At 43.3% G+C, this 20,415-nt stretch overlaps 1 protein-coding gene across 1 annotated transcript in view; it reads left to right on the forward strand.

Annotated features, from left to right (window-relative positions):
* DZANK1 (double zinc ribbon and ankyrin repeat domains 1) overlaps window positions 1–20,415 on the forward strand; it is a 35,719-nt gene that overhangs the window by 1,701 nt on the left and 13,603 nt on the right. The window contains exons 3-12 of the mRNA XM_024206389.3: window positions 1,310–1,427; window positions 2,768–2,864; window positions 3,683–3,807; window positions 5,812–5,894; window positions 6,338–6,455; window positions 12,244–12,357; window positions 14,158–14,250; window positions 15,731–15,853; window positions 16,930–17,094; window positions 17,794–18,022. Of these exons, the coding sequence (XP_024062157.1) occupies window positions 1,310–1,427; window positions 2,768–2,864; window positions 3,683–3,807; window positions 5,812–5,894; window positions 6,338–6,455; window positions 12,244–12,357; window positions 14,158–14,250; window positions 15,731–15,853; window positions 16,930–17,094; window positions 17,794–18,022 (1,265 nt within the window). The remainder of the gene's footprint in view (window positions 1–1,309; window positions 1,428–2,767; window positions 2,865–3,682; window positions 3,808–5,811; window positions 5,895–6,337; window positions 6,456–12,243; window positions 12,358–14,157; window positions 14,251–15,730; window positions 15,854–16,929; window positions 17,095–17,793; window positions 18,023–20,415) is intronic.

Genomic DNA, 20,415 nt, shown 5'->3' on the forward strand with positions numbered 1-20,415 from the left:
GGTCATTCCTAGATCATACTGTCTCATAACATTCGAAATCAAGCACATGATATGACAATGGTACAATATTCTGTCATGCAGTATATGTGGTTTTGAGAGCATTCTCGGAACTCCCACTTCCCAGACTTCAGGCCTGATGTATCAGTGACATGCTTAGTCAGTTGGGAGGGAGGGAGGGAGAGTGCTGACTGTGCAGCTCTTAGAACTCCACCCTAAGGGCTCTCTTACTAGGAGATAGTAGTACTCTTCCTGTCTTTTAGGCTGACAGTTAAAACTGCCAGGGATACCAATGCGATGTCAAAGTATCCAGTGATTCACAGATATATAGTAAATTTATAAAAGTGTGCATTAGCTTTCTAGCAATATGCTCAGTGGATATTGAACCAACAATGAGGACTTGATCCTCCATGGCTCAGGTGCAGCGTTGCATGTATAAGAGCAAGGTAAAATGTGAGGGGGAGGACAGGGAGAAACAGGGGACTTGATCCTCCTTCAAGGCCATCAAGTGTCTTCTGACGAGTAACCAAACTTCACATTTAAACCCAGTCACATCACACACGCTCACTCTCTGCCCTCTCCCATTTCCAAGGGAATGGACACTTCCACTCCAGTTGGAGGACTGTGCCTATTGTTCCTTTACTGGCAATCATATGTTGCCTTTGCTCATACTTGCCCTGGAGTGAAACTACCTTGCATTCCCTGTGCAAGGACTTGCAGAATCAAGGCTTATATGTAGTTCTTGGTATTGCTGTCCAGACCATACTTTTTTTTTTTTATTGTTGTGGTTGTGAAAAGACACGTTCTCAGCTCCTTCATCCCATGCTAAATGAATGGCATGGACAGTGAATGTCTGTGGTATCAAATGTTAGCAAGGACATATAATGAATGGTATGGAATGGCAAGCGGAATGTGGCTCAGTTTTGGAGGCAAGTGCTCCCATTCCATGTGGCATTATCACCTCCGCCCCCCCCACCCCCACAAGTGAGTTGTACAGTAGGAGGGACAGAAGGAGGACATGGATTAAGGTATATCAGGAATATCTTATGTAAAAGGGAACCAGGTATTAAAATTATCCATATTTTCATCATTTTTAACTGGTAATTTTTCATCATCCATAGAATTTCCATCGTTTTTTAAAATCACTGATTGATTGGGAGTATGAAGGGATCATGGCAGCTTGCTGAAATAGTAATCTGGCTAGCAGGAGGAGTTTCAATAAAAGACCCATTTTCACCACTGATTTCCTTTCTAATAATACCCATAATTTTGTGCTATAGCTATCTGTAGCCTTTTGATTATTAACTTTCAGAGACTGCAGGGAGAGTGCCATTGTAACAAAGGTATTTCTGGTAGAATACGAGCCACCAAACATACTCTTTGCTGATGAAGATAATGATGAGAATTTTCTGAAAGACCTCTCCAACCAGGCAAGTTACAGCAATGGTAAATCCCTGTTTGACCATAACATTTTGTATTATATTACAGAGAGACAAAATCCAGGTAGCTGTCAAGTTTCATTACTTTTATTTCTTTATCTGCCTATTTTTGTTGGTTTTAACCTTTTCTGGTATTGAAATCTATGAAAGTTCAAATGGTTGGTTCTTTATTGGGACAGGCAATTAAAACTATTGTAATACATCTCTTTTATTTATGAGCTGCTGACATTATGCAAGAATGGTTTTGTTTCAGCTGCTAGTAACTTACAACATTTGCCATTCACCCTGCTCAGGGAATGTTGTGTTTAACTGACAGGTTTATACAGAGACTTCCTTTTGGAAATAACACTTCAACGTGTCCCGTAATGTTTTCTCTGGGATTGTTCTGATCTCATTAGAAAAATTAACCATCTAAAAATGAGAAGTCCAGAAAGGGCCAAATCTTGAAATTCTTACTCAGAGCCTGGTTGTGCCCTGCTGCTTGGGTGTGCAAGGGGGGAATGTGTACAAGAAATCTGGTCCCACTTGTACACCACCACCACCATGTGCGACAGCCTGGCACTACTATAGTTCTTGCACTCCACCACATGCTGAGATTGTATCCACTTACCATCTCCACGGGGTACAAATCTCATTGGTTAGGAAGAAATTTATACTGTGAGGGTGGTCTGGTAGTGCAGTGACAACCCTCCTCCTTCCATACCTTTCCGTTCCCAACCCACAGACCTGGACACCTCCTAAGTCCCTTCAGGGGAGTTTCCATGTAGTTAGGGTAAGGGAACAATACTGCAAAGACTTGAATGGGGGAATGAAATGGTCTCAATGATGGGGAAGGATGATCATTTTAGCATCTGTGTTTTAGGCTATGTCTACACAGGCACTTTTGTTGGTAAAACTTTTGTCGGTCAGGGGTGTGAAAAAAACACCTCCTGAGCGACAGAAGTTTCACTGACAAAAGCACTGGTGTGGACAGTGCTATGTTGGTGGGACAGGTTCTCTTGCTAACATAGCTACCGCCACTTGTTGGGGGTGGTTTAATTATGCCGACGGGAGACCTCTCTCCCGTCAGCATAGAGCAGCTACACGAGAGACCTTACAATAGCGCTGTAGTGTAGACATAGCCTAAGACGTATTGGAGGGGAATGATATTGTTATCAGGGAAGCCGAAGGAGACGAGGCGACAATAATTGAGGCGAGTGATGACTAGACTGAGTACGGGCATGTGTTTGAATTCAGTGCTCTAAGGAATGGGCCTGTGTGATTATAGACAATCTTTGTATTCGTAGGAGCTGGAAGGTGGACTGTAATCTTTGTAATCTTTGTATTCGTAGGAGCTGGAAGGTGGACTGTCAGTCACAAAATTAAAAAAGAAAGGAGTGAATGTGGAAAGCAAATCCAGCTGGAATGATACAGCCCAAGAGTTTCAAGGTATGACATTAAAGCCAAATTGGACCTTAACCCCACTGAAAGTAGTTGGTAGAAGTGTATTTTTCTGTTCTCTGCAGGAAACTGCAGATAATCTCACAGATATCTCAGAGCCCAAGCATTCTCTGTGAGTTCACACGTGCTTATGCTTAACAATCTGTCCCAACTTGTATTTAGCTTAGACACTCTGGTTACCTTTTCCAGACCTGAAGAAGAGCTCTTTGAAGCTCAAAAGTTTGTACCGTCCACCAACAGAAGTTGGTCCAATAATAGTTATCACCTCACCTGTCCTGTCTTTCTCGTATCCTGGGACCAACACAGCCACAACAACACTACAAACATTTAAGTTAATGGGAGTTTCAGATGTCTTAGACACAATTGTGTCAAGGGCCTGCAGAGTTTTGCTGCATAAGGAGTGCAGGATTTCACCACAAGGCAAAAACGAAAACTTAACTCACATTTTATTCATGCTATAAATAAAGCTGATTGTTCCATAGCTATGATAATTGAGCCTGCTTACGATCATAAGATCCTAAAGCCATTGCTCACTAATTTACTTTTGGATGGAGGTTTTAGGAGAGGAGAAAATCTTAAATTAGGGGAAAATGCAAAAGGAAACACTTCTTTAGTGAGGAACTTGTGATAGATTTTCACTACCAGAAAACTGCTTGCCAAATAACCTTTTCCAAAATGGCTAGAACTGTTCTTAGATATTGGGATGTGGTCCTAGGATAACATGTGGCATAATGTTAATCAAATCCCATGTTTTTCTGAAGTGCATGATAGAGGAATGATGGGATGAAATTTGGCTGTAATTTTAGACTTGGAGGTAGAGAGAAGAACTGTCCACAAGTCTTTGAAAGGGCCACGGTTCTTGAATGGTCATTTGGAAACACCGGGTTATAGAGAAAAGTCAATCTCACCACCACCACCACACCAGTCCCAGGTAAATGAAACAGTTATTGGGGGAAACAATAAGGGCTAGGCTGAGAGTTGACTCTCAGCCCAGTGTGAGGGAATAGCTCCAGAAAGGATCCGAGAGTCAGAGACATCCCTCTGAATCACAGTTCCTTCAGAGCTCCTGCTTTGCACCCAGTTGGAGGCAGGGGAAGTTGATTGGGTTGGCCCATTTTCAGAACCAACATAGTTGCTGGCTGGTATATAAAGGATGCAGGTTGAAGGCTCTTCTCACCAGGGCCGGCTCTGGCTTTTTTGCCGCCCCAGGCAAAAAGGCCTCCCCCCGCCCCCTGGCGGGGAGCGCGGCAGGGGAGGGCGGCGAGCCCGGCCGCGGCCCAGCTCTCCCTGGCCGGCCGGAGCGCCGCGGGGAGGGCGGCGAACCCAGCCGGGGCCCCGCTCTCCCCGGCCGGCCGGAGTGCCGGGAGGAGGGCGGCAAGCCCGGCCGCGGGCCCGCTCTCCCTGGCCGGCCGGAGCACCGGGAGGAGGGCGGAGAACCCAGCCGCGGGCCCGATCTCCCCGGTGGCAGGAGCGCTGGGGGGAGGGTGGCGAGCCCGGCCGCGGGCCCGCTCTCCCCGACCGGCTGGAGCGCCGCGAGGAGGGCGGAGAGCCTGGCTGGGGCCCCGCTCTCCCCGACCGGCCGGAGCGCCGGGGGAGGGCGGCAAGCCCAGTCGCGGCCCCGCTCTCGGGCCTGAGCGCCGCCTCCCTCCAGGTGCCGCCCCAAGCACATGCTTAGTAGGCTGGTGCCTGGAGCCGGCCCTGCTTCTCACTCCCCATGCACTACCTTGCAGGGGACAATATCATGTCTATGGGCCTTATTGTTCCCTCAGGTCTGGATTTATGATGAGTGAGCCCTGCAGGGTGGCCTGAGATCCCTTTATTCTCCTGCACAGCCATGCAGGACTGGATGAGAACTGAGCCCTAAACAATTAAAAATGTTTGAAGGTTTCATAGTCATCCTCATTCCTTCGTCCATCTAGTTCACTTCTCTGCCTATACTGCACAGTACTGATTTAAACAAGCTGGTGGTGACAAGCCTGTCATACACAATTCTAGGAACACCCAAAGCAGAACTCAGCCATCATTAAAGACTGATGAGGCAGAGCAAATTATTGATGACTGACTCTTACTGTTTCTCTGTCTAACTCGTTAGTGATTGACAGACCTGCAGCAATAGTAGTTTCTGTTTGTTGAATACAGATGAAATTGTTAAAATTTAGGATCTGATCCTGCTCTCGTTGAAGTTAATAGTAAAACTCACATTTATTTTATCAGGAGCCGGAGGTCCTTAGTGTGAATCACAGATGAAATTCACTGGTTTAGCAGGCCTTACCTGAAGCCTCTGAATTGCAGTGAGTTTTATCTTGAACAATAAGCATTCATGTGGGGATGTAGCTGGGTCAATCGAACTTTTCAGTGTAGACCAGCCCTTGTTCTACACTGAAAAGTTAGGTGGACATAGCTACATTGGTCAGGGGTGTGGAAAAGCCACACTCCTCTGACATAGCTATGCTGACCTAAACTCAAGTACAGACTCAGCTATGTCAATGCAAGAATGCCTCCGTTGACGTACCTAGCTTGGTTCAGTGAGGTGGAATTCCTACGCTGACCGAAAAAACCCCTTCCATTGGACTAGGCTGCGTCTACACTATGGGGTTATGCTGGAATAATCTCTTAACTGTAAATGTACTTGGAGACTAATGCAGTGTACACACAGCCTGTACTGACAGAAGGGGTTTTTCTGTCAGTGTCAGAACACACCTCCCCAAACGAAGTGTTGACAGCTCTCTTTCACTGCCAAAACTGCATGTATTCTGTGGGTTAGGTTGGCTTAGCTACATTGGTCAGGGGTGTGGTTTTTTACATCCCTTGCCAAAGTAGCTATGCCAATCTAACTTTTGAGTGGAGATCAGGCCAGAGGTAATAAGTCATTTATAATCAAATTAATATTTTACAGTGCGTGTTTCACTACCTTAAAGAACCATCTTTATTTCAGTTCATTGGTTCCGCAGTGTCTAGCAGGAAAAGTCTAACAAGCACCCAGACAATGAGAATCCAGAGGGAAACAGACTTCCTCAAGTAAGGTGTTTTTCCCCCCTGCTGTTTGTGGTGGGGGAATCACAAAGAAATTGCTTTAACAATTGAAGTGACAATGCTGTTAAATTAAACTAAAATGAGGAAGGCAAGCGTGGACATTGGTTAATAAAAGGGGATTGCTGTTGTCATTTTTTTAATGTTACTGTATCTTACTGATAATGTTTTATTATAGTGAGATGTAAACCTAATTAATGATCTGCCATCCCAAGGAATGGGGAGGGGGAGGATAGGGTTTACAATTACAGTATGCAGCCCTTTCTCATGTTGGTGAGCATTTGCCCAGGAGTAGTCCCAGACAGTGAGTGTGAGTAAGTGCTCACCAGTCTGGGCTCTTTGATCCCCTGTGCTAGGTTTCACTGCAGGAGGTTGCAGGATTTAGCAGCACAAATTAAGAACACGTTGAACCAGTTTGCTGTTATTTCTAGGTGTGCACATTGCTTAGCTCCTCGCCCATCTGATCCCTTTGCTCGCTTCTGTCAAGAATGCGGTTCTCCGATCCTGCCAGTGCCAGGGTGTCGCCTCCCACCCCCTGAAGGAGCTCAGGTCAGCAAAAAAATTGTAATCAACTCACTCCTATTTTGAGAATCAGCCTCCACAAAGTATATAAGTTACGGCTGAGGGAACTGTGTTTTCATTACACTTTCAGCTGGAAAATCCTGCTTTCTACCATTCTTCATATTGGTCAGTAACTTTGGCAGGAGGGACAATAATAATTCTTTCTGGTTTGTTTTGCCTGTGGCTTTCAGCTGACCAGAGCAAGTTTCTAATGGGATCTGTTTTTATAAGGATATTTTGGAAAAATAAATTATTTTTTCTTCATCTGTGCCAGAAAAAAGCAACAATATAGATACCCATTAGTGCTGCAGTGACCAACAAATCTTCAGAAACTGTAAAGTTCAAAACACAGACAGGTCTTATTCAAAAGCTAAACACGGTGCACGGTCCCATGACTTTTGCTTGTATTGCACTTAATGCAAGTATCATATAAGTCTCTGATTCTGGTATGTCACATATCTCTAAAAAGAGCACACTAGTATTCATGAACAGGAGGTGATTTTACAAGATCGATAGACCGATCTGTGCACATCTGAGATCTCTCTGTTTAGCTAGGTTTTTATAATGGTGCCCATCACTCTCCCCCAAGAGATAATAACCAAAATTCACAATGAGCCAATGGTCTAATTCTCTTCACTATTCCCCCTGAGGCAGTCACAGATATGGCCATAGGACCCGATCCTGCAATGTACTGAGTGCCCTCAGCTCCTAGCAAAGTCATCAGAAAGTGAGGATATTCAGCCTCTTTCAGGATCAGAGTTAGGAAGATTTTAACTGCAGACATGTTGATGTTATTGTACCATTTTAGCTCTATTAGGATCTAATTTAGCACCTTTCTGGCAAAATCTTCAGTAGTCAGTAAATTGTCCTCCTACCTTTGCAGCAGTCCTACCTTTCTTCTTTGTAGCATCTTGTATCCAAATCCTGCTCCTATTCATTGCAATCAATTGCTAAATTTCTACTGGCTTCACTGAGAGCAGTGTCAGACTCTGTTTGGAAAAGAAATTGCCTTTGCAACTAACACTTTTGCTCCTTCTGTCTCATACAGGGGGCAGCATCCAATCATGAGCTGGTCAGACCAACAACAATGTAACTTCCACAAGAAGGTGTCTGCACCGAGGATTGTACTCTCGGGTTCTGCAGAAATCTGACTGAATAAGCAAAACCAATTGCAGGTTTTGTTTGTTCATGAGCTTTTTTTGCCTCAGTGAGCAATGTATAGGGTTAAATACCATGGAAGAGTAGATCTCATTTATTTCAGCCCCATAAGTGGCTCCGACTTGAAAAGCAAATGCAATTACTAGAGTCCACACATAAATCTGATCAGCAGCCTGATACTGAAAGTGGAAGGGTATAGGATCAGTTGTAACCCTTCCCTAGTGCTCATGATGGGGAACAAGAGTCAGTGGGACTGGACAAGGGAGTGTGACATTAACTAGAGAGCAACAGATCTTCATCAAGCTCCCGCTATGCCCAAGAAACCCCTCTGCAGGTACTGTCTTGGGATTCGACCTCTGCAGGTCTCAAGGGAATAGATCAGACAGGAGGGGCTAAAATGGAGGAGCAGCTACTGTACAGTCCCCACTGAGCCCAGTGGATCTCTGAGGATAAATAAACCTGGGAGTTAATGCTGATCCATTTTAATATAATACAAAATACCGGGCGATACAAAGTATAATGCAGCCCCGTTCTTTTAGAATTTTGAGAGCTTGTTATTTTTTTAAAAGTGTTATTAAAAATGGACCATGCATGCACATGCTGTTAGGCGGTTATAACTCAGCCAGGGTCACTGAGTTGCAAGGTTAATTTTATCATAGCAAAAGTGTATTTTTTTCACTCTTTTAGTTCTCAGAACTGTTGATTAACTTTCTGCCTTCAGGCAGACTGGATCTGGACAATTCCAGCCTGAAAAGTGAAAGTTTGAGCCAGCTGTCAGTAATTAAAAAACAGCCTTTAAAATGGAACTACTTAGGTAACTTTGACTATAGCTGGAGCACACACTGTTAGCAATAGTTAGGTTTTGACATTGCCGCAGTATAATTAATGTTGAACTTGTTGCAGTTGAAAATGAGTATTATGCTTTTGATGGACTCTGCATGTATGTTTTAATTATTTCTCTGATGGGGCACCCACTGCTCCCATCTTTGCTTTTTGCATAAACTGCTCAGAGAGTCATAAGAACATAAGAAAGGCTATACTTGGACAGACCAAAGATCCATCTAGTCCAGTATCCTGTCTTCCGACAGTAGCCAATGCCATGTGCCCCAGAGGGAATGAACAGAACAGGTAATCATCAAGTGATCCATCCCCTGTCACCCATTCCCAGCTTCTGGCAAACAGAGGTGAGGGACACCATGTAGAGTACAGTTCATTTATAGTGTTTTACTCCGCCACCTTCTGTATACTAGTGCAATCACAGTATTTTATGTTATCCAGCTTTACTACCCGTTACAAGGGTAGGGTAGAAGTTGTCTCCCTCCTCCCAGAGAACTCCTCCTTCTGCACTCTTCCTCTCCTTCTCCTCTATCTTGCTTTGCTTTTTCCTCTGCTTCCTTCCTGTGCTCTTTTATCCAGTCTCCTTAATGTGCTAATTAGCTCATTCACTCCCCAGCCCCAATCAGATCTGCTCATCAGGAACTCCTCTTCTTAATCCCCTAGGCCTAATTGATTAATCAGTGACCATAGTGCTTCAATAGGTGCTGATTCCTAGCACTCTGTCACAGTCCTATGATTTTGCTCACATAGTCACGATTTAGATGCACAATTCCCATTGGAATTAATGGGAATTGTGTGTCTAAATCCCCTAGGTGGCTTTGAAAATCTTAGCCTAGAGCTCTGTATAGCTATTACTTATCTATTAAGCATAATCAGGGTGTTTGATCCTGTACAAAACATAGAGATAGCCACAAGTAATAGTCTAAGACCCTGATCCTGAAAACACTCGAGTAATTTCACACATGTAAGCAGTCCCAGTGATTTCAATGAGACTGGTCACATACTTAAAGCTAGTTAGGTGTGGGTTTGCAACATTGAGGCCATAATTAGTTAGACAATGCAGACACATGCCAGATGATGGACAAATGTCAAAGCAGTGTAGATTTCACTTTCTTTTAAATGTTACATTAGACACTTAGCATGAACTCCTGGCCCCACTGAGATCAGTGAGAGTTTGGCCATTGACTTCAATGGGGCCAGGATCTGACCCTTATTACTTTGTGGCAGAGATGATTTGATGAAGAAGAAGGAGTTCCAGGCATGAGGGGAAGCATAGAAGAAAGTGCAAAGACAAAGGCCTGAGGACATGCAGGGACATTTAGTGGGAGATCAGAGTAGAGATGTAGGCAGTGCCCAGCTTGAATGAAGGGAAAGATGCGAAGTTTGAATCTGACATGAACGCCAGTGGAAAGCCAGTGAAAGGAGTGGTATGGTCAGAGTGGCAGGAGAAGAACAAGTTTGGCAGTGGCATTTTGGATAGGTTGTAGGGGTTGAAATAAGAAGCAGTGAGAACAGGAAATAGGAGATTATATCAGTTGAGAGCTGACCAAGGCCTGGACAAGAGTTATAGTAGTAGGAAAGAGAAGAACTTTAGGGACCTTGAATGATATGGTATATCTATGGAATAAGTATAGCCGTAATTACATGGGTAACATTGATTCTGCTGTGTTAAGACTGCATGGATCAAAATAAGTAATGTGGGAATCGACTCACTTGTCCAATTATCCTAAAAGTGATTCATAGCAGGGTAATGCCAAATGATAGACACAGAAAAGCAGCAGTTATTTTTTTATAAGAACCCATCCTGTAATCTCTGAGCTCACATATGAGGAGAGAGAGATTGTTTGAAACAAATGAGAATATTCTCCCTCAAACACTGTCTTACATGTCAGTACAGTACTCATGTTGGACTTGTTTTCAGCTGATAATAGTAAGTAAACACCAGGCCTGCAGAACAGCAACAGCCTCCTTATTTAATCTGCTGAGATGGGTATCTGGAAGAGAATGTGAATTGACTTGTTTTTGAATGGCAGCGTTATGCTGGAATTAACCCTTATAATGGCACCATTAGAGTTCATCATCAATCCCAATGAAACCACTATTTTGAGGGGGGTAAAATTTAGCTCTAAAATGTGTATAAATGGGCTGACAAATGAAGTTAAAAATTTCCACTCAGGCCTCTATTTTTTTGAGCAAAACTTACCTTATATGAGTTTGTCCTTTGTTTTTGTTTTCTTAGTTTTACTGGGCTCTGAAAAACAGTACCTGCAATCTCTACTTTGTCTCCCCTTTCCCCCAGTTAAAGTAACAATAATAATCTTTATTATTTGTACTGCAGTGGTGCCAGAGGGCTTGATCAGGACTTTATGCTAGGCGCTGTACACACACACAGGAAGACCCAACCTCTGCTCCAAGCTGCTTAGAATCCATTTTTTAGCAGAGCACTTGTCTAATGGGAATAGTTCCTTTTGACAGCTAGGGTTCATGACGCTTTTTAGTATTCACTGTGTATTATACACTGGTTATTATGCATATTGGGGAAAATCTTGCCCCATCTATTGCATGGCTGTAGAAAGCTCTGGGCCCATTGGAACTCACATGGTTCCTTGTGTGGTGGGCTGCAGCAGATCGTGTCTGGCACAGGGCGCATGTCTGCGAGGCTCATGGGGGAGGTGTAATTTAGTGGCATGGCAAGAGCAGCTGATCTGTGGAAGTATGCACATACAACTGTTCTCCTTGTGCAAGTGGCCCTCAGGCACATAGCATCTCCCCCGTCTACTGGAACCTAAAGGCAGCAATAAGTGCTGCAGAATGGCACTCTGCAACCTGGAGGGAAGATTCTTTTCCCTTCTCCTGAAGCACCCATAGAGGTCCTGGGTGTACTTCTGTGCAATGTAGACTCCAGCTCGGGGGGCGGGGGGGAGGGTAGTGGAGTGGAGGCCTTAAGTGAGGATGAGGTCAGAGGTTCCTGCTGTTCCCTTCCTGCTCCCTGTCCCCACTGTGTTACTGTTGCAGCCATAATAGCAGCTGTGAAGCTTCTCTACAGAGGCACCACGTTGTCAGGGGAAAGGAATCCTTCCCCACCACAACCACGAGGGCTACTCCAAGCATAGCCTAAGATTTATCTACTCAGGGCATAGCCCAGGATTTAGGTCTTTAGGAAGCAATTGCCAGAAGCTGGGAATGGGCGACCAGGGATGGATCACTTGATGATTCCCTGTTCTGTTCATTCCCTCTGAAGCACCTGGCATTGGCCACTGTCGGAAGACAGGATACTGGGCTAGATGGACCATTGGTCTGACCCAGTGTGGTCATTCTTTTTGTCTATTTCATTCCACTTTCCTGCAGTGTGAATTGCCATAGATATTTCATTGTAATGCTCCATGTGCTGCAATGTGTACGTTCCTTAGTATTCCCTGACACCATACCTCAGAGGAAAGGAGCCAGTCTGTTGTGAGTGTGTTATGACTGAATGCTGAGGCCCTTACTCAGGTAAATGTCCCACTGGAATCAGTGTGAGACTTTTTTCCTGAGTAAAGACTAAGGACTGAAGGGTTTGGCTTATAAAGAACCCTAGTAATGACAACAGCTTACCGTTTGTAGCAGGAATAATATGTAGCGTAGGTGCTTCCTAACTCAGCATGTAGAGATATAAAAATATCAGGCCCCTGTGCCTACTGCTTTACCCTCTGCTAAGTGATAATATCGAAAAGTCTTATATTAACTTTCGTGAGAGTGTCATTTTCCATTATAAAGAAACAGCATGTTGTCTTTTGTACAGATGGGACTATGTGTAGAATGCAGGACTATGGTGCCAATGAACACACCAACTTGTATTGTATGTGAGGCCCCTATAGCTCCACAGCTGCAACCCCAGGCCAGCATCTGCTTAAAGGTAATTAAGAATCAATGTAACCAAGAAGTAAATTACCTAGAGCCTGGTATGTTTCCTAGAGACGATTTTGTTAGAGATGTTTTGACTCCATTTGGCTTTGGCTCTTTACCTTGCCGCAACTTTGAGTTAGTAGTGTTGGGGTCCACTAGGCATAGCTACCAGGTAACTCAGGGGAGTGGAAGGCCAAAAGTGCCGATGAAGTTCTTTTGCTCTGGGCCTACCTGAACCCCCAAACCCCATCTTGTGAACTCTCACCTACTTCTATGCTAACTGCTTACATGCTCTGAAGCAGGCTGAAGCAGAAATGTATTGGTCAGCTTTTCTAGCAGATGGCTGCAGTTTCACTCACACTAGCAGAAATAATAGAGATAAGGAGCGAGGGAAGGGAGGGCTAGTTAGTTTACAGGCGTCTAACCCAAGGTCGCAAAGACTGGGAAAGTTTTCTCACAAGCTTATGTAGAGCTTATTGTAACAGTTGTCTGGAAAGGAGGGGTAAGGGGGAACAGCCAGACAAAGAGATGTATGGAAACAGTTTGGAGTATAAAAGGTAAAATTTGTTTGTATTTGTTGCACTGGATTTGAGACATGCTGGTCTCCTAGTGCTATTTCAGAGCTCTGAAATAAACTTGGCTTGCTTTCTCCCCTCGGTGTCTAAACTGTTGTCCCCTTGAGCCCTTTTGGGCGGGCAACAGTAGGATTTAAAATGTTTATTGAACAGTAGCTGTCATTAAAGATCGACCTCAGTGGCATGACAAGGCATGTTGTACAAGACCACAATATGTCAGTAATATCTATTTAAGTAAGGTAGGGATGCATTTCTTCTGCACAGTATAGAGTATGTTAATTTGATCTGTCTAGGCATTTATACCTTACTCATAGCTATTTTAACTCTAATAAATCTGTCCTCACAAGTCTATTTACCTCTTTTGATTGTGAAATCTTACTTATTATATGGGAATGGCACAGCTGGAGCAGTTACTGGAGATGGGGTGTGGGGGGGAGACATGTTCAGGGGGGTTCCTGTGGGATGCAGAATGCAGTCTCAGCTGGTGATTCTCAGCTAGCGTGGTATTGTGGGGTATGAGGGGCTGGGGAGGCATTTCTGGGAAAGGGAGGAGGCTGCTGAAGGAGGAACTGTGGGAATGGGGATTGTCAGAAAGTAAGGACATTCACTGGCTGAGGACTCCTCGTTTTTTTTACAGTTGTCATAGACATCAGCCCACACTTTAAATGGTTTAGAGCAGCCCTAATGTAGGTACAGGGGCAAACCTAAACCAATTGAGCATGGCTAGTGTGGACACACTTGTCAACACTAGAATTTGTCATGCTCATAATTCCTAGCACCAGTGGAAACTCACACTCCGTAGCAGTAACCAAGGCTGGCCAGTGAGATCTCCCCAGGAAGAGTAGCCCAAAGGTATAGGTGTCTTTCTTTTGATTTTCCTTGCAAATAATAGACTGTCTGCAAGGAACTGTGTGTACAACTGAGCAAATAGTGTAAACAGCCTGAAAGGAACACTGATGTTGGAGCCCCTAAGTCAAATGTCTTGCCAATTCAACAACACTGCCCTCAGCTGCAGATCTGCATGGCAACTGGGCAAGGTAGCTTAACTTTATTAAAGCCCACAGTACAGGAGTTATTTGAGCACTGTGTGTGCACACTTGAGGGAGTTCCTCCATCTGCAGGACTAAGCCGCTGCAGGCTCAAATCCCTATTGAGCAGATGGTTTATCCTTACCGTCCTGTTGGTTGCAGTTTAAAATTATCCAATGATTAGTCTGTTTTTTCTGTATTTTAAAGGGCAAAGTAATCTGTCGGGTATGTGGCACCGGAAACCCTATTCACATAAAACACTGTGTGACCTGTGAAAGCAGACTGCCTGAAATACAGACGGTAAGGTTCATGCACAAAACCGTCGCACTTGGTTACATGAGATCAGTGAATGAACTTCATTTTCTTTGTCTTGAAAACGTGGGGCCAAATCTGGCCCTGTGCTGGGGGCTGTGCTTTCTCTTGTATAGCCTAGGGGAGAATTCTAGCACCTAGCAGCTCTCCCTTTGAAATACCCTGCTCCGAGCTCTACAAGATACTGGAAATCCCATCATACACCACCTTATTTCTCCCGCGGGAGCCACGATTGTACAGTGCTGCTGTCTCTGCCGAAAGGTGCTTTGAAAATGTCTGTCAGAGGTGATGGTCTTGACTCAGTTTCCTGAATTTAGTGAAGCTTGTCTGTGTTCAGTTCTCTTTTAAATTGCAGTTAAAAACTATAAATCTTGACAGCAATGATGGGTAATCGCAGCAGGAAAGACCACTCATATCGATTTAAAATGTTGTGTGTATTAGTGACCTTTTAATTATTTTTGTTATCTCCACTTCCTGCATGCCCCATCAGCGTACAACTACTATGCTTGTTTTTGGCAGTGACTCTGTCCAGAGGTGAGAGAAACAACAGTGAATTTTCCCTCTAAGATCGCTGTCTGTGTCATCTTCCAGTTTAGCTGTGTTCATTTGGCTGGAGTAATTTTTAATTTCTACCCCTTAGGCAAAATCTCTTCTAAATGCCCAAGGAGAGATTTCCTTTCTCTAAGCAGGGAAAGATACAGAGCTGAGAGAAGACAGTAATAATTTGGATCTCATTGCCTATTGGTCACTATGACAACAATGCTAGATCTTAGCAAAACTACCAGGACCTGGGTGTAGAGGTTTCCTGTACAATCCCTGTAATCTTGAAAATTCAGTGGGACTACTCACAAGCTTTAAGCTAAGCACATTGTGCACTCTGACTGGTTCGTTGTAGTGGGGTTACACTGAGGAGCTGACTTGCTAGCAGTGAAACAACTATAGAAAATGAGAGATCAAAATAAATGCGAAACAAGTGATCTAATCCCCCCTGGCCCTCCACTCACGCCAACATTTTAAGATTTACACGAATCTTGCGAACAAATAAGAAAAATATTGGTCACATTTTCTATTGTGGAATGTAATTTTTTCAACATAGCCTGTTTTCATTTCAAATTTTCCTTATGCCCCCATGTTTCTAGGTGAATAATTGCACTATTAAAAAAGGACAAAATATGTTAGGAAATAAGGTTTTGTGGTCAGGTTTCTCAGAGGATGAATAATGGAAAGTTAGACACACACACAACTATTTAAAAACATATTTTATTGTATCCTTTAAATGAGAAAATTCCACATTAGATCAGAGTAAGCCCAATGTTAATTCACTGCTGAAACCATTGCTTTAGACTGAGCATTCCCTTAGATTGAACATTGCTTTGTGCTTTCAAATTGGCTTGCTTTTACCCTCCCCTTATTTCCCCTTTGGTTTTCTTTTACTGTAGCCTATGAAATTCTTGTTTTGCTTTACTAGCCTGCATTCAGTGGAGATACGCCCCCACCTTTATCAAGTCATCTAGGGAGAACAATATCCTGCTCAAAATGCGGCCGTGATAACCACTGTGATGCTCGTTTCTGTGACTGGTGTGGAGCCAAGGTATGCTCTTTGGCTCAGGCTTCTGTAAAGACCATTTTCTCTTTCATTGGCATTTGGTGTTTGTGTTGACAAGCCTGGTTTTACGCATCTATGACCTGCAGCAATTCCATAGCTCCATTCCCAGGAATCTTGTGGGTTAGGACATGTTTTTATATTGTTACTATTTAATGTTTGTATAAAGTGCTATAGATGCGCAGAGCTCAGTAAAGAGAAATTAAAGACATCGGATGAAATTGCGATCCCATTAAAGTCAATGGCCAAACTCCCGTTGCCTTCCGGAGGGCCAGAATTTCACCCATGTTCCCTGCCCAGAGGAGCTTTTACCTAAAATAGTCAATGTAAAGATGTCCCCATGTAATGTATTTCTGCAAACACATTTCTATGTATTTCTATAACTTCTTGTGCTAGAAAAACAACAAGGAGTCTGGTGGCACCTTAAAGACTAACAGATTTATTTGGGCATAAGCTTTCGTGGGTAAAAACCTCACTTCTTCGGATGCATTCTTGTGCTAGATTCACCCCCACCAGGATGGGGAAGTTCAAACTGTATCTTCTAGGGCCACATAAAAATTAGAAACTCTGCTATATATGCCAGTGAAATCATGGGTTTTCATAGAGAGAGGGCCTGGGGAGGAGTACAGTGGAACAGACAATTAACTGAGATGCTTTGACGTTCCAGAGTGCCACAGTACTAAAGACAGGGTTTCCAAGAGGAGAAAAATATTTTAAAAGTGCATTTGATACCAATATTTTAAGGTTGGTAGGCCTAAAAATTAACCTATGTAGATGCTGATTCCATCTGCAATGCCTTACCGCTGCATGGCCTGGTTCAGCCGCAGTTGATTGTGATGAGCTGCACATTTGGTCTGGCTTTTGTCAGGGTATGAGCCTGGTTTAGAACTGGCAACCAAGGTCACCAGTCTAACAATTGTAACCACTATCACTCTAGTTTCTCTAAATTCATGCTGGTTGGTCTAATTGGTAGCTTTATTTCTGGGAGTACAAGAAGATAGATCTCCATTGTGCTACATATTTATGTGCTCCTATGGTGACAATAGTTTCATTGTACTTTTCAGCCAGGTCCTCCTCCAAACTACTTTACTTGCTTCAAGTGTGGTGCAAGCAACCACCCATATGCTAGATTCTGTGGATCTTGTGGTGTTTATATTGAGCCTCCATCAAGACTGGCCTCTCAGAATAGCATGCTATTGGGTGCTGGAGATACCTTTGTGTTTTCTGAGGTAAGTCATATAACGTCACAAACGAGGCTGAGACCACAGTAGAGAGACTGGTATCCTCAGCTGGTATAAATTGGTGTAACTCCATTGACTTCTTCCATCTGAGGATATCATGTTCTGGTCGCAAACATTCTGTGAGCAGAAAAAGAGGTTACATACATTCATTGAGGGAATTGTTTGCTGTGGATATTTACTCATCCCTAATCATTATTACGTATAGCAAAATGAGAACCAATCCATCTCTTCTTAAAGTGTTTGCTCTTTAAGTACTTTGATCTGGTTCTGACACAATCACTCACAAATTATATCTGGCTAATTTAAGGTTTTCTTTGATAATGCCTATGCCACATTGTTTTAAAAAACTATATTTTAAGAGAAGATCATAATACTTAGCAAGCACAAATGTAAGTGTATCAGAACATAAGTCAATTTCTATTTAGAAGAAATAGGCTGCATGGGTTTTTCTGAGTATTTGTGATATGCGAGGGTGGCATTTTTTCCAAATGTTATCTGTAATCGGGCATTCTTAAAATTCCGCCTTTAAACAGTTTGCATCTCTAATGACTTTTTCATTCTAGGATTGTTTTTACACACATGGTTTCTTTCCTTTTTTGGTGATTTTTTTTCTTGTATAAAGTTATATAACTATTAATTACACTTTATTATCACGTTTGTCATCCGGGCGCTGATCTTTCCCAATAGGATAAAGGATTACAGACTCGAGCTGCCTGGGAGCCTCTGGTTGTTTCATTACCAAAGTCAAGACTAGATAGAACAGAAAGAAAAGACAAAGGAACCCAGACCATTGGCCTGTTCTACCCATCCAGCACACTCTTAGAGAAGAAGGAACTTGAGCTTGTTTCTCTAAAAGAAAAACAGGAGAAGATGAGTGATCGCAAGCCCCTGCTCACAGCCATCAGTCCTGGAAGAGGTTAGAAATAGTTCATGATTGCACATGGTCAGCAAGGAAAACTTCCCCTGGTTCTGAAACAAAACTACAGTACTTTACCTTGTATTCTTTTAAAATGGGTCCTCTGTGGCATAATCCCTTGAAAGGCCACTCTTTTACATCATGACATCATCTCTCTTCCCACTAATAACTGTACACCCTGTGTCTGGTGCTTTGATCTGAGACCCCAGCCCTTCTCTAAAGCACAGCAAGCCTTCACAGAATGCACCGGAATTGCATTATAAGGCCTTTGTGCAGCTTTACCATTTGGCTGTGATGTCATCAACTCTCACGAGCAAAGGGTCAGACTTGGTCCGTATTTGGATTGGAGACTACCAAAGAAAACTCAGGTTTTGTCTGAAAGTGGTGTTCACGTAATCAGTGTTGTTATTCTTTCTGGCAATAGTGGCATTTAGTGCTGCTGGAGGCACTGTCTTTTGGAAAACATGTAAGGGCTTGTCTGCACAGGGACATTGACCAGAATAGCTATTGCAGAATAAACTGGAAACAGATTAAACTAAATTGGAAAAAGACACTATTATTCCAGAATAAAGTGTCCACACAGGGAGCTCTTCCGGAATAACTATTGCAGAATAGATTATTCTGCAATAACTATTCTGGTCAATTTCCCTATATAGACAAGCCTAAATCCAACATCTTGACTGTTTGTGGTCATTAAAAATTCTTTACGATTAGGGATCTTAGCCTCAGTGTCCTGGCAAAATTCCAGTTTAGAGCCAAAAGAAGCCTTAAGAGAGACTCCTATAGCTATATTTGAGCATCTAAATAAGTGGCTTGATTTTCAAAAGCACCCAGCAGCTCCCACTGACCTCGTTAATTTCATGATGTGTTCCAGTCTGTCAGCCCGGAGGATATTTTAACTTTTAAAGAGCTAGTAGAGCCTCAATACAACTAATGGGCAGCGGTTCGGTGGGTTGATTTTTTCCCCAGTTGGTTCACCCATCTGTAGCTATTCTCCCATTCAGTAGAGTACCCAACTCTTAGAACACTGGTGTTTTTCAGTGTGCCAGCCAAAGGACTGGTTAGAATGATGTCTATGTCTATAGTGTAAAAAAAGGGGTTAATGCATCTTTCAGACCTTCCTACATTTTTTGTAAACATCTAGGTGAGGCTTTTTTATTTGTAACCTATTACAGTACTTGGGGAATAACTCTTTGCACTGTCTTGCTGTGAGGAGTCTCCTCCCAGTTCCATCACTGCAGTGACTAGAGTACTTGACTCAACCTGTCAAAGAAGTTATCGTAGTCAGAGATACTGGTAAGGGATTGGCCCAAAAGAGGGCTGAGAAAATATTTAACGCTAAAGACTTTTGTGTCTGTGCATCGGAAGTGCAGCTTTCCCCCTGGGAAAGAGAACTCCCTTCACAGGGGCAAGTTGGGGAGAAGCTTTGAATTGCTTTGTACTACAGTTGAACCTCACCAACTGACATAGCGTTAGAGTCCCCAGAGGCCTTTGCTGAATATAGAGAGGGGGTGGCTGGCAGGTCGTTCTCCATTAGAATCCCCTAGGCTTTGGCCCACACATCCATAACAGTTTGTTTGTTAGCCCACAGGTCTCAGCCTTCCACATCATCATCCTTGCTTCATGCTAAGCTACATAGGCCAGAGACACTTGTACCAACCGCAGCCATTCAGTGACACCCAGGCTGGTCTCAGTTATACTGGCCACACACATCCATCATTTCTTCAGTGCAACTGTATTTGACTTATGACATTATTGCTAAATTAAAAAGCCAAATAATTAAGGTAATTGTTTCCTCCCTAAACGAATAAGCCTCCTGCACTAAATAGACAATCAGGCTTCCAGGGAAAAATGTACAAGTAAAGAATTTAGAGGGATAGCTCAGTGGTTTGAGCATTGGCCTGCTAAACCCAGGGTTGTGAGTTCAATCCTTGAGGGGCCATTTAGGGATCTGGGGCAAAAATCTGTCTGGGGATTGGTCCTGCTTTGAGCAGGGGGTTGGACTAGATGACCTCCTGAGGTCCCTTCTAACCCTGATATTCTATGAAAAACAAAATAGAAGTGTCAGTTTTCTGATCTGAGCTCTATTTTTTCTGTTGTATTTTCAGTCGGTTTTGAACAGGAGCCAAAAGCATTTGCAAAGCAAATATTACACAGAAGCCGTCCCTTTTTTAACTGTAATGTACAGTAAATCAGTCCAATCTAGGTGTAACCAGTTAATGACAACATGAGTTCAGATGTTCAGTCAAGGCTGCCAGAAATCGTTTAAGATACATAACAAACATAAGTAGCGTGAAGCCAAGCACGCATATGTGTATTTCTGGCGTCCTGGTTTTACATCTTGATTTTTATGTCACAAGCACCTGGCCCAATTTAACCCTGGCCTAACCTAG

This window comes from Terrapene carolina, unplaced genomic scaffold (genome assembly GCF_002925995.2).
Source record: "Terrapene carolina triunguis isolate 2854851 unplaced genomic scaffold, T_m_triunguis-2.0 Scaffold132, whole genome shotgun sequence".
In the NCBI taxonomy this organism is placed as follows: domain Eukaryota; kingdom Metazoa; phylum Chordata; order Testudines; family Emydidae; genus Terrapene; species Terrapene triunguis.